This window comes from Equus asinus, chromosome 10 (genome assembly GCF_041296235.1).
Source record: "Equus asinus isolate D_3611 breed Donkey chromosome 10, EquAss-T2T_v2, whole genome shotgun sequence".
NCBI classification, from domain to species: Eukaryota; Metazoa; Chordata; class Mammalia; order Perissodactyla; family Equidae; genus Equus; species Equus asinus.
The window spans coordinates 59781104-59796310 of NC_091799.1; the positions used below are offsets into that span (position 1 = coordinate 59781104).

The following is a 15207-nucleotide window of genomic DNA, read 5'->3' on the forward strand; positions in this document are numbered from 1 at the left end:
GTGGCTTTACAAGGTTCCTATGGTCGATATGGGAGTACAAGGTTGAAACATGAAAGTTTTAGGCTTTTTGCCTAAACCATTTTGCATAAGTGGCCAAGTCCTTGTCACTCCACCCTATGTAAATATACCTGTTTTCATTTTTAAGAGGCAGTGCTGCCCATGATGTATAATCAAATTAGGCTCCATTTGCAACACTTGAAAACAATAAAAGGCAATGCATTACTTATGGATTTTGGTTTTCAAAGTTACCTGGTCTTCCCGGGAAGTTCCCTTCTTTGGCTGCTGCTTCCTCAAAGCCTCATACTTCTGCTTTTCTCGTCTGTATTCTGCAACAGCACCATCTGGAGCAGCTTCCTCCTCTGAAGAATATAGAATATTCTTCAATAAATAGTAAAAAGGATCTGTGGGTTCCTCTGAATGTCTATGCTCATATCCCTGAAAAGGAGGTCAGGACCTGGGACTGGTTTTCCTCCATTTAATTTAAAACCAAACCAATAAACTCCACCAGCTCCACAACTATTTCCTAGATTAGAAAGTGGTTGATGTCAATTTATCAACCAATTTTATAAACATCTATATTATATACTGTACTGTTGTAGTTGCTTTCATTTGTACTCATTTGACTATAAAATTGCCTATCTCACTTTTAAGATAATGAAGATTTTCCCCAAATTCAGCAATACCATTTTACATTATTCCCCTGCCTTACAAGGTAAAATCTTTCAATATTGGTTGATTTTCCAATTATCTGCCACTTTTGTTCTCCAGCTAAAATGACAACAAACAACTTCAATTTGATGGCATCATAAAAAATAAATACATCTACAAATAGGTCAGTTAGGATAGTTACTAAAGCAGACAAAAATAATTTTTACTAAATTAGAAATTAGAAAACAAATCTATGGATTTGATCCTGCAATAATTTCATGTGAAGATTAGTTAACATCTGGGTTCACAAAACACAGTTTTGCTTCAAAAAACAAGTATTAACATTTTACAATATCTTACATGTATATGTATTAATGAAAATTTGTGACTTAAAAAAACCCTTATCTTTTCTCATCTTTGGCTGGCAAACCAAGATGAGCCAGATGTAATCAAGAATGCTAGTAATCTTTCTACTCAAGCCTTAGTTTGTGGCTTGCCTCTTTGTTACCTAGTTTGAAGAACGTTATTAATGTGCAATGTATTAACAGTCAGCCATTTTGTTCAAGTGATTTTCCAGTTAAAAAAATGTGTGAGCTAAGAAACAAGTAGTCTTTTTATGGTTACCTAGTATCATTATTTTGATGCAACTTGAATAATCAGTTTTATAAACAACTTTATATGGAATCATTAAAAGTATATCCAGCTCTGCTTTCAAAACTGACAGCTATAAATACTAAAAACTGAGTGCATTAATGAAAAAGAAAGTGTTAAGTACAGAAGTAATATTTTAGGCACATATGCTTAGTAACCACTAGTGAAGAGAGGATAGTAATAGTTGGTATATATAAAGTGATTTCTTATAACGGATTTTTAAAAATTACTTTTATGTTTTTCTATTGAATTACATCTTTGAATACCTCTCTTCTTTTTATTCCATAGTAGTTGGCTTTACATTGCCCTGGGATAAAGACTAAACACCTTAACATGACTTAGGAGTCCCTGTATGAGGCAACTGATGCTTTCGTTTCCAGGCTCATCTCTCACAACTCCTTCCCGCAACCACCTTGACGTGCTTTCATTTGCCTTATAACTACTATTCTTTGAACTCATCCTGCTCTCTTGACCGCTAGCCTTTGCTCATGCTGTTCCTTCTTTCGGGTATACTAAAACACTCCATCTCTACACTCCCCAATTAATTTTCCTTGCTTAATTCCTGCTCATTTTTTTACGTCTCAACTTGGCGGGCATTTCTGTCCTGGAGCCTTTTTTGATTCCACACCTGAAATCTGGTTTGGATGTACCTCCTTTGAGCTTCCACAGCACCTCTTAGTGCTCATCACTTTGTGGTAATTTCTTGCTTTCTCTTCTTTAATCCTCACTAGACATTAAACCCCTTGAGGACAAGTCATATTTCCCTGAGACTTAGAACAATGTTTGGCACATGTTAGAAGCTCAATAAATAGTCAAATAAATGAAGGAAGTAATGAAACTGGAGAAGAGGAAAACAAGAAGGTAGCAGGTCAATCTGGGCCCCAAGACTCACAGTTATAGACAGTATTTGCCATGCATCAGGATGCATCCATCATATTTAGGGAGTCAATAATAGTTCTTTCTTGATAATTTCCCTATGGCAGAATTTCATAAAATCCTCAAAAAATTCTGATGAGTATCCGTAGAACTGTTTAATGTTTTAATAATTAAATGCAAAAAAGCAAGGACAAATTCTTTACTTAGATGTTCAGCTACAGGTGACTGAAAACTTTTTTTTTTAAAGATGTAGAAATGACATTTTCTTTTCTTTTCTTTTCTTTCTTTCTTTATTTTTGAGGAAGATTAGCCCTGAGCTAACATCTGCTGCCAATCCCCCTCTTTTTGCTGAGGAAGACTGGCCATGAGCTAATATCTGTGCCCATCTTCCTCTACTTTATACGTGGGACACTTGCCACAGCATGGCTGGTAAGCAGTGCCATGTCCGCACCCGGGATCCGAATGGGTGAACCCCAGGCCGCCGAAGTGGAACATGTGAACTTAACTGCTGCGCCACCGGGCCGGCCCCTTAAAACTTTTATTTGTGGTGAGAATTTTTAAATAAGTGGAAAGGCTGATACAGATGAATTTTGTCACCTCATGTCACAGGTAAGTCAAACTTACAATCTTCAGAACAAATTCAGCTTATTTTAGTGTTTAACATTCATCTCCTTAAATATGGTCCCCTTCAGCAAGAATCAGCCACTTGATTCACTTTTTAGGAATGCGAAGGAAGCAGAAAATTTAAAAAAAGTTGCGCCACAAAGAAACCTTAAAAATCAGTTTAAAAAAGTCAAGGATGGGCAAAATAAAGTAAGGAAGTTCTATAGCTAAGTTGCTGATAACATTAAAAGGTCTCCTAATAAGTTAGAAAAAATACTTACCTCATCTTGGAAACTGAATAGTAGTGACAGAATTTTTTTAAATGGCTATACTGTATATGAAGTATGTATACTTTATATACAGGCTATACTATATATATACTATGTCTATAGTATATATCCTCTTATAGTATGCATACCATAAAGTATATATACTTCATATATAGTAAAATTCACTAATTTTGGGTGTACAATTTGATGACTTTTGGTATCGTATACAGTGTGTAACCTCCACTGCAATCAAGATAGAGAACTGTGCCATAGCCCTAAAAAGTACCCTAGTGTCCCCTTACAATCGATTCCCTCTTCTTTCCCTGGCCCCAGGCACCACTGATCTGCTTTCTGTCACCATACCTTTGCCCTTATTAGAAACTCATACAAATGGAATCATACATTATATAGTCCTTTATGTCTGACTTTTTTCACTTAGCAAATATTTTTGAGATTCATTCATGTTGTTGAATGTTCCTTCAAATAACTCAGAGTATTCCACAGTATAGATATACTCTAATTTGTTTATTCTTTCACCAGTTGGTAGACTTTTGAGTTGTTTCCAGTTTTTGCCTATTATAAATAATGCTTCTGTGAACATTCACATAGAAGTCTGCTTGTGGACATACATTTTCATTTCTCTTGGGTAAATATCTAGGAGCTGGGATTGCTAGGTCCTATGATAAGTGTATGTTTACTTTTTTTTTTTTTAAAGCACGTCTTTAAAGATTTTATTTTTTCCCTTTTTCTCCCCAAAGCCCCCCAGTACATAGTTGTATATTCTTCGTTGTGGGTCCTTCTAGTTGTGACATGTGGGATGCTGCCTCAGCACGGTTTGATGAGCAGTGCCATGTCCGTGCGCAGGATTCGAACCAATGAAACACTGGGCCGCATGCAGCGGAGCACGAGAACTTAACCACTTCGCCACAGGCCAGCCCCTATGTTTACTTTTATGAGATACTGTCATACTGCTTACCAAAGCGGCTGCACCATTTTGGCTGCATCATTCTTGCCAGCAGTGTAGGGAGCTTGAGTCACTCTACATTCCCAATTCTATTTGGTACTACCATTTAACTTTTGCCATTCCAGTGGATGTGAAGTAGTATCTTGTGTGGTTTCAACTTGCATTTCTCTGATGACAAGTGATATTAAACATTTTGTATGTGCTTACTGGTCACTCATATATCTTCTTTTGTGAAGTGTTTCTTCAAATCTTTTGCCCATTAAGACATTTTTTTCTTATTATTGAGATTTAAGAGTTTTAAAAATATATTCTGGATACAAGCCCTTTGTTAGATATATGTTCTGCAAATGGTTTAAGTCTGTGATTTACCTTTTCATTTTCTTAAACGTACCTTCAAAGAGCAAAAGTTAAGTTTTGATAAACAGCATTTTATCACTTTTTAATTTTATAGATCATACTTTTTGTCTTATCTAAAAAATCGTTGCTTGCTGCAAGGGTTAAAAAGTTTTTTCAAATGTTTTCTTTTAAAAGTATCAAATTTTATCTCTTGTTTAGCTATATGATTTATTTCAAGTTATTTTTTGTGTATTGTATAAGGTAAGGGATGAAGGTATATATTTTTAAAATATAGAGATGTCAATTGTTATAGTACCATTTGCTGTAAGAAAGTAAAAAGGCTTTCTTTTCTGTACTGAATTACCATTGCACCTTTGCTGAAAATCAATTGACTATATGTGTGTGACTCTATTTCTGGATTATCTCTCTTCTGTTAATCTGTGTCTCTCTTTATGCCAGTATTAGACTTTCTTCATTACAGCAGGTTTATAATAAGTCTTGAAATCAGGTAGTGTTAAGCCCTCTAACTTTGTTCTTGTTTTTCAAGATTATTTTAACTCTTCTTGTTCCTTTGCTCTTCCACATAAATTTGAAATCAGCTTGTTAATTTCTAAAGTCAGCTAGGCATGGAATGTATAAATTAATTTGGGGAGAACTGTTATCTTAATTCACAATATTGAATCTAATAGAATTTTACTGAATTAATCTGCCATTGTTTTTGAGGTCTGTAATGTAGTCTTCTTGGTTCTCACCATCATGGCACGTGATGGTGCTGGTTGTGGGGTAGGAGTGGTGAGTAGCTATTTGTGCTCATCTTTGTAACTATCCCAGGACAAGTATTTCAGAGATAGGAATGTTTTGAAACAAGTAAATGTAAATATAAAATGACTGGCTGATATTCATTCTAGAAGAAATAACATGAAATACCAAAAATAAAGAATAAGCAGCTTTTAAAGAATGGAAGACAAATAGAGAAGTACCTCTCTTCTATCAAAATCTCAGGGGAATATGAAAAAGAAGGTATAGCCATATACCATATACCATCTGCAGCTTCATGTTCATTGCAGCATTATTCACAAGAGCCAAGATACAAAAATAATGTATGTGTATGCCAAAGGATAAATAGATAAAGAAAATGTAGTATATACACACAATGGAATATTATTCACCCTTAAAAAAGGAAATCTTTCTTGCCATTTGCAAAAACATGGATGAACCTGAAGGACATAATGCTAAGTAAAATAAGCCAGACACAGAGAGACACATACTGCATGATCTCACTTTTGTGTGGAATCCAAAATAAGTTGAACTTATAAAAGCAGAGAGTAGAAACGTGGTTGCCAGGGGGTGGGGGGTGGAGAAAATGGGCAGATCTTGGTCAAAGGGTACAAAGGCTCAATTATTTGGGACGAATATTTTCTGGAAATCTAATGTATAACATGGTGACTATAGTTAATAACACTATATTGTATACTTGAAATTTGCTAAGAGAGTTGATCTTAAGTGTTCTTACCACACACACACACACACACACACACAAATTGTAACTATGTGAGGTGATGAAAAAGTTAGCTGGACTGTGGTAATCATTTCACAATGGCTTCACTAGTTCTTAGTCTTCTGAGATTTTTAATTGCCTGATTTAAGCATGTCTTTCTCCTCCTCCTGCTTTTACTTCTAGTGAAAATGAACAAGCAAACAGCTTATGAACAGCTGTGAGGTCTGCTGTTCTTTCATTATCCACATCTGTGACACCAGAATTAAGCCTGTTAAGGTTTCCTCTGGACTGCATGGAAACTGTAACCCAAACACTTTTACATGGCAAATATGGCCAAACACAATGACATCTGCTGCACAAACCAACTGTGTAAAAATCTGGTCAACTCTTCTATTTCCTAACTGGGTATATCATTAGTATAAACTACTTCTATTTATAGTGTGATCAACTATGAATGATCATGGCATATTCATTTTTCATGTTTTTATTTCTCATCAGTATACTGAGAAATTTCCTTAGCTGTATATTTCAGTTCACTAATTCTCTGTTTAGTTGTATCTAATCAGTTTTTAAGACATAAATTGAGTCACTGATTTTAATAGTTATATTTTTTATTTCTACACACTCTATTTGGTTCTTTTTCAAATCAGCCCATTCTTTTTTGACAGCCTTAGGGTTTTATTACGATTTTTATTCCTTCAAAGATATCTTAATTATTTAAAACACACTTATTATGTTGTATGTTTTATTCTTCGGAATCTTTCTGTTATGTCTTGTCTTTCTCCTTAGAGTGGTCATTTCTCTCTATGTTTTCTAATTTTTGATTGTGAGTTTATCATTAGCTAGAGCTGCATCTCCATCATGCTCCAAGGAATCCTAGGCACCCAGGATTGTGTAAGGGTTCCTAGAGAGAGCTTTTGCATTTGTTTCTACCGGGTAATTAAGGGGTTCCATTGTTCCAGAGCCATTTTTTCCAAGTTAATTCCTTGGCTTAGCATTCCTGTACCATATAGGTAGTATACATTCAGACTTGATAGCCATGCCTGGTAGAGGTTGAGTTTTGATTTTTTGTAAAAGGCTTTTTTTCCCCCCTTCCCACACATAGCTCTGAAAAATGACAAGCTTCTTTGTGGCCTTCATGACCAGGTGGACAGTTATGCTAGCCCAGCTCTTTTGACTCAAGGCCATATCTCTGTCCAAGCTATTAGAACCTACATCTGGTTCCAATATCCCCCTGGGTAACCAGAGTGTCAGCTTGCCCACTTAATGCTCTGATTACGCCTCCTCTTTGTTTGTGGTACCTAGGAATTTTCTTTTCTTTCTTTCTTAACTTCTTTTTTTCTCTCTCTCTCTTTCAAGCATAGCTAAGTATTTAAATTGGGCTGGATCATATTTTATGCAGCATTTCTATATATTTCTAGGTGAAGGAAGTTCTGTGTTAACTCAGTTCATGTTGCCAGAACAGGAAGTAGCACATTCATTTCTCATGTGCTTGAAGCCCCCTGAATAAACAAAAATTGAATAAGTGACTGCATGATTTTACTGACATAAAACTGGCTAATAAAATACACAAGGAGTTTGAAAAATTTAATTTCTCTAAGTACAGAGTGCTCTACTTTTACTTTTCTTATAAATCTTAATATACACTGGATGATAATTCATAAATAATAATGATGTAGTATGATGACTATTTGTCATTAACTGAGATTTCTATAAAACATATGCTAAATAAATAGGAATGAAGAACAGGGGAAAAAAGAACATTTACTAAGGCCCTACTATATGTTAGGCACCATGGTAAGGTGCTTTTATTATCCACGAAGAACGTATCCATAAGCCTATTTTACAAATGAGGAAATAGGATGGACCACAAGTAGAATAAAGTAAAGCTGGGGTTTGAGCCGGAGTCTGTATAACACTAAAGGCCCACACTGTGCCCTCCTGTCTTCAATTAAAACTTCAAATCAGAAAATAAAATTTACTGCAAAGTGTCCCCTGTGTGCCTGGCACCCTGAGAAATCCATGAAAGATATCTAAAATATATATGATACAGGCTTTTCATTCCGGAAAGTAATCTAAAGGGTAAAATGAACATAACATATGTGAAAATAGTTAAGAAATCAAGCCATTGATTCTAAGTGTCAAATTGCTGATTCTTGGGTAGCATACCAGCCTCCTAGAGGGCTTAAAACTGACCTATGTTACAGTGTTAGAATGAAATTTTAAAAAATATCTTAGCTCTGAGATAAAACGAGGTAATATACATGAATGGGCTTGGTGAAAAGAGTGTCCAGCATCACTCTAACCATCAGTTTAGTATCAGAGCATCAGTTTCCTACAGCACAGGAGCTAGAAGTTACCTTGAGGATCTTCTAATCTGAGTTCTCGGTTTATAGGTGAGGCAACCAAGGTCCGGGGAGGTGAAGTGACTTAGTTAACGTCCCATGTGGACTAGTAGCAGAGCCTGGGCTAAAACTTGTGTTCTGACTCTTAGTTTAGGAGAGAACCTGTAGTAGGACTGAAGAATAAGTACGGCACTTCTGTCCCTGCTTGTTCTAAAGAATGCCTCTAATTCTTCCCCTGAGAGCTAGTCAGAAACTTAATCCTTGCTCCACTTGAATCTCTTCATTACAAAACCTTTTTGTTCTGAGCAGAAAGGGGTGATGACAATTCAATTATTGGTTACTCAGCTAATGAACCAGTGGTATCCATCTACAAATCTCATTATATATATAAAAGGGCTTATACCCTCTACTGTCTCAGGACCAGAGCTCAAGGAGCTAAAAGCTCTAAGCAGCTGCACATTCATCCATTTTTTAAAAAAAGTTATTGAGTGACTACTATGTGCCAGAAACTGTTGGTAAACCTGCTTATAAATGATTCTAAATAGATCTAAATTCAGTACTTCAAGGAAATTTTTGAAAAATCCTCATAACAAGTGAAAATTTTTATATAAATAAAGGTGAAGTATTAGGGATAACAGTGAACAGCACTTGAAACAAAAGGGACAGACTTTAATGGATACAGAAAATATCGATGCTACTGATATCTACTTGTATCTCATCAGACTTTCTAGAAGCTACAAAGTATGTTTTTATCAAACTTTATATACACCAGACCTTAAATTAATTATAGGAAAATTACCAGATTTGAAAATAGTTAACATTTCAAGTACTCACTATGTGCCAGATACCAGTACTTGAATTACTTGTTTAATCCTCATAACCAACAACCCAAGGAGGAAGGCATATTATTAGCCTCATTTTGCCAAAAGGAAACTAAGGCAGTAAGAGGTTAAATAACTTATCTCAGGCATTATAAAAATGGGAATATAAATCCATGTAGTCTGGCTCTAAAATACAAGCTTTAAACCAGCTTGGTTATTTTTTCCTCATGTCTGAGACACAAGAAAACTTATAAGAAAATATTCTAATTTGACATAAAAAGGCATCAGATCACCAACTCGATGTGTTCTGATGAAATAAAAGCCTACCAAAAAAAGGTCCTAAATTCCTGCCAGACCATAATATATGGCAAGTGCAGTCTCCCAAACAGTGGATGTATGCAAATAATTCCCACCTAGGAGGAATCCTTTATGGCTTTCTCTTGATTTTCTTTAGTTAATCATATTTTCCCCACATTTGAACCTTTCAGCACTTTGTAGCTCCCAACCACACTATATTATAACTGTCTTGGGGCTGGCCCGGTGGCACAGTGGTTAAGTGTGCACGTTCCACTTCGGGGGCCGGGGGTTTGCCGGTTCGGATCCCAGGTATGGACATGGCACCACTTGGCAAGCCATGCTGTGGTAGGCATCCCACATATAAAGTAGAGGAAGATGGGCACAGATGTTAGCTCAGGGCCAGTCTTCCTCAGCAAAAAGAGGAGGATTGGCAGCAGATGTTAGCTCAGGGCTAATCTTCCTCCAAAAAAAACCAAAAACCAAAAAACTATCTCTTTGTCTGTATTGACCTTTAGGCTATAAACTCACATGGCAAGAACTATGCCTGTTTGTGGCCTAGCATACAGACTGCATATAATATGTACTCAATAGATAGTAGCTGAATGAACAAATGAAGAGATTGATCATTTTTAGTGTCATAGCTGCCTTATTGCTCTTGTTGGATGGAATGGCTCCTTGAGGGGTTTGTAGGGGCTTAGGGCCCCTACCCTACAAATGATTTTTCAATAGATAGTTGCCTAATTAAGTTGAGTTGTAAGGAATTAGATAATTTCTGACACTTATTAGAGGTGAGAGGAGTGGGAGAAGTTAATTTTAAGGCAGTTACCCCTGACTAAGGCTCCTGAGCACTAGGCCTTCTGGGTAGAATTCTGTAAGAGTTGCAGCCATTCACTGCAGCTTTACCATCTCCCTAAGGAGCTACGGGGGATAAACTACATATCCTGCCCCGGAGTCCGAATGCCTGTTTTTCGGTTCATTTTATTAAGAAAATCCATTATGGAAATGATAACAATGGGAATATTCTGTGACATTAAAATGAAAGTCTACATGTAACATAGTCTTTATTATTATTTTTCATAATTATAATCCATACTATTTATTGGGTGACTAGAAGTTGAATTTGTACTAATTTTGTTATAAATATAATTGAAAGTTGCTTAGATACTCTTTAAAAAAGTGAATAAGAAAAAAACTGGTCTCTCTATCCAATAAAACTGGCAAAGTGAAAACTTATTCACAACAAAGAAATTATTTATTGGAGGTATCTCTATGCACATTTTACAAAGACTAGGCAGAAGTTTAGCCAAAGAATAGGCTAAAATTTTATTTTTTTCCATACAATGCACTAAAATAAGATACCTATGATTTATTCACTTTATTTATTTATTCAATTTTATTTTCAGCATATTTTTTATTCTACAAATCAAACAATACTGGCTCCATCTGGTGGTAAAAATAAGCCTACATAGTTTCATGAAAACTAGTAAAAAATGGTTAAATAATTTAGGGACTACCTGAAGTATGCGTGAACACTGAACAATGAACACTGAAGATTGAAGTATGCTTCAACATTGAACACTGATTAAATGAAATTCAGTCTACATTTACATGATTTTTAAACTTTTCCTTCTCTAGCCTCATTGCTTCATGTTATTTTGGGGCTTAAAATAATTCTTAAAATAAAGTAATACAGAATATTTTCTTCTGTGTTTTGCTATTAGCTGTTTTGAGAAATGTGAAGGTAACAAGTTATAATACACTTACAATTTATCCAGATTTTCAGGTCATATTCCATTTTGGAATATAAACTATAAAAATACTCACTGATTTTCAGCTGTACTTTCTAATAGACATTTCCAGAAGGGGTAGCTTGTGAATATATGAGAGTTCATATCTAGGAGTTCTGTATATTCATATTCTACTGACTGATTAATCTTAATTTTTAAATTCAGTATAAAAGGAGTATGTACAGAATCACAACACAAATATTAGTACTAAGAAGTTTTCAGGCAGCAATAACCTGCTCATTTTTTGTTTGTTTGTTTTTTTTTGGTGAGGAAGATTGGCCCTGAGCTAACATCTGTTGCCAATTTTTTTTTTCTTCTCTTTGTTCTCCCCAAAGCCCCCCAGTAAATAGTTGTATATTCTAGTTGTAGGTTCTTCTGGTTCTGCTGTGCGGGACACTGCCTCAGCATAGCTTGATGAATGGTGCTAGGTCTGCGCCCAGGGTCCGAACCAGCAAAATACTGAGCTGCCAAAGTGGAGTGCACAAACTTAACCACTTGGCCATGGGAAGACTGTCGCTGAGCTAATGTCTGTGCCAATCTTCCTCTAGTTTTTTTCCTTGTATGTGGGATGCCACCATAGCATGTCTTGATGAACAATGTAAAGGTCTGCACCCAGGATACAAACCCGTGAACCCTGGGATGCTGAAGTGGAGAACATGAACTTAACTAGTATGCCACCAGGCCAGTCCCAAAAACCTGCTCATTTTACAGATGAAAAAACTCAGGTTCAGGGAGGTTAACCCATTGTTCTAAACTGGGAATATGAGAAACCAGAGTTTCTGACAATCCAATGTTGTTTCCTCTCTCTATATACTACTATACGTATTTTCTCTTTGTAGTGCATAATCCCTGCAGATATATTTTATTACAGTTTAAAAATCCTTTGAAATTACATAATTTTATAGTACAGTGTGACCATTTACAAAATGGCATAAATCCCCAATATAGATTTAATTCTCTAATTAGGAATTTTCTTAGTTTTCACTTTTGTTATTTTTCCCTTAAAATATTAGAAATTTTTAAAAAGTTGTTTTAAGCCCCACTCCTATCCAAATACAAAATCTTACTTCTTTTTTTCAGAGTAGATTGCTTTGTTGAGTTTATAATTCAAATAGCAGTCGTGTGGTAATTTATCATCATAACAGCACACAGTTTAGTTAACAAAAGTATTATACTAAAAATCAATTCAAATGAATTTAGGTGAATTTATCTAATAAATTAAGAGATGAAGAGAACTTAAATCAGTGAACATTAAATTGGTTTAAATTGAGTTTAATTGTCTTATCTTTTACTAATAAACTTTTTGGTTATATAGACTCCAACAAGTAGCTTTTAGTCAGATGTTTCTCCATTCTTCTCACTAATGATCACAAGGAACAATTCAATATATAAATGCTTACTGAAGATTACTGAGGGACATGAATGGCTTTTCTTCTGGCGGCTCCAGCTTTCCACCTGTCAACTCTAGCCTGTTGCTTCCGTTCAAATTTCCCTCGTTCTCCCTCACACGGACCTCAGGACCAGCACAAAGGTTGATTGATGCTGTCCCCAGGACCCTCAACAGAGCACACTCTGTACCTCTCCAGATGGTGTGACCCACAATTTTTGTAGTTTCATGGCCATTTTGACAACATCTCTATGTTGCCCCTTCATTCTAGACATGGAAACTACAAATTATGTACTCCATGTTGCAGCAATAAGAAAAAAAAAAATTCTTCAAGATAAAAAGATTTCATGAAACCAATCAGGAGGATACTAGAGAAAGAATTGCTACCTAAAATTGCCTAAGACTATGATTACCCTAGCAAATTAAACACTGTGGAATATCTGCGATTATAATAGCACTTAAAGGAGGGTTCTATTGTTTCCTGGTAAACATATGAGGTACTTCTCTCCAAGTAGTCATAAGAGTTTATAAACCAGTTCAAAACAGTCCTTAAATACTTGCATGTGTGGTATTGCAGAGCATTATCTCTCCCGCATGACTGAGGAAACCGAGGCAAAAAAGTGGCTTCTAAAATACAAGTTTGGCCACCACCACAAGCAACATCACCTTTTTCTAGGACCTAGCAAGTCTGAGAGAACATTAAGAACTCTGCGCCTGATTTCTCACTTAATTGTGTATCATCTCTATTTTATGCACAAAGAAACAGAGGTTAAGTTTCTTGCCCAAGGTTAAATGGTTAATAAATGATAGAGCAAGGATTTAAAATCACGGTTCCCAGACTTCAAAGCCCATGCTTTTTCTATTCGATTACACTGCAAACAGTTATGGGGAGGGGGCACTGTTACAGATGGGAGTGAGGGAAACCAAGGCAGTTCCTGATGCTAAGGAGCTTACAGGCTAGAAAAGGTATGATAAGACATACTCTTCAACTGTGCCGTGGCACAAATGACATGAGAGAGGTCTTGATGAAGCACTTAGAAAATTCCTGCAGAGAGGGAGAGGGAAAGCTGGGCGGAGGAAGTGGTGGTATAACTGGGCCTTGGTGGAGAAATGAGGTTTAGCCATAGCAGGTAGGAGAGACATCATAACCAAAGCATGAAGGCAGCATGGTGCAGGACACACATGAGGAAGAGGAAAAATGTTTGTGAAAATGAAGAACAGGGGAATACGATGTGGAATAAGGAAAATAAGATAAAAAATTCGATCACAAAAGTTCTGAGTGTCAGATTAAGGAATTTGAACTTTACTTTGGTAAGCAATGAGCAGCTACAATGTACATCTTGTGGGTCTATAATGCAAGTGTTTGTGAGCTTTGTATAAAACTAAATGAAATGCGTTGAATCATCCTAGATTGTTATGTTGTTTGAACTCATTTCTAAGAATTTTTTTAAAGGGTATTTTCTTATTTTGGTACCAGCTTGAGTTAGTTGATAAAATCGGGGGCAGAGTTCCAAGTTTCCTACTCCCATACTTCTCTTAATCAATGAAAACAATGCATTCCTCAGTAGTTGGGTGAAGAGGAGAGCAAAGGCAAACGAGTAAGAGAGAGACAGAGAGAGACTGACTCCTAAAATCTTTTTGAGATTTTTCTCTAACTACTTTAGGAAGGAACTTTGAAAAATACCCTGGTAAAATGATTTTTCCACATCTATCAGAATATTCTAATTGGAATGCGAAAATACGTGCAATTGTTTGAAAGTATCATGCCCAGTTGTTTCTGGCTCTGTTCACTGCCTCAGAATTTTTGACCTGCATAGACCATGTTCTGTACAATAGGTACACAAACTCTGGTTCAGATTAAATACCCCTGTTTTCCAATCCCCATCTTTAATGATATCTCTAACAAGCTAAATTTTGAGATGAGGTGAGGGTAGGAAAAAGGTCATCAAATTATGCTTCAGCTGTGTCCCAATGTGCTTTCTGGAACCTGGGTTTGGAGGCTGAGTTGGATGGGGGTCACCTTGCTCAATCTTAGTGGTAATGCTGTGAATTGCAGGCAGCCCTCAGTCTGCTGATTCTGGCTTAGGTCATATTGTTTGTGGCTTACTTTATTTTATCTTTTAAGGAAGCAATACTTTGCAGTTTTAGAGTGGAAAGTACATTGGACAAAAGTTCTTACTCTGCAAATCTACTGTTTAAGTTAGGGTGAATACTAAACATCTTTAATGCTTCGGTCCCTTCATTTGCAGAATGGAAACCACAGTACTTGTTTAATCTACTTCTCTGGACTGTTATAGAACTAAATGTAATGAGGCACGTGACAAGACTTTGTAAACTGTTCATGCTCTACAAATATGAGGTATTATTATTTGGCAGCGAATACAGGGCACCATATTTTATGTCTATAAGCTACTTTATAGTTATGTTCCCCTTCAAATGATTAAATCTCATTTGAAGAAGCAAGGAGTAGACATCATACTTTTCATTTTATTAAGATATTTGTTTGAGGGGCTGGCCTGGTGGTGCAGCAGTTAAGTTTGCACGTTTCACTTCAGCGGCTTGGGGTTCGCTGGTTTGGATCCTGGGTGTGGACATGGCACCGCTTGTCAAGCCATGCTGTGGCTGGCATCCCATATATAAAGTAGAGGAAGATGGGCATGGATGTTAGCTCAGGGTAAGTATTCCTCAGCAAAAAAAAGAGGTGGATTGGCAGCAGGTATTAGCT

The 15207-nt window shown here is 36.2% G+C and overlaps 1 protein-coding gene across 4 annotated transcripts in view; it reads right to left on the bottom strand.

Moving 5' to 3' along the window:
* Positions 1-15207, bottom strand: part of CWC27 (CWC27 spliceosome associated cyclophilin) — a 221027-nt gene that overhangs the window by 45567 nt on the left and 160253 nt on the right. For all 4 annotated transcript variants that reach the window (XM_014848509.3, XM_044772370.2, XM_070519593.1 and 1 more), the window contains one exon: positions 250-359. In XM_014848509.3, coding sequence (XP_014703995.1) covers positions 250-359 — 110 coding nt within the window. The remainder of the gene's footprint in view (positions 1-249; positions 360-15207) is intronic.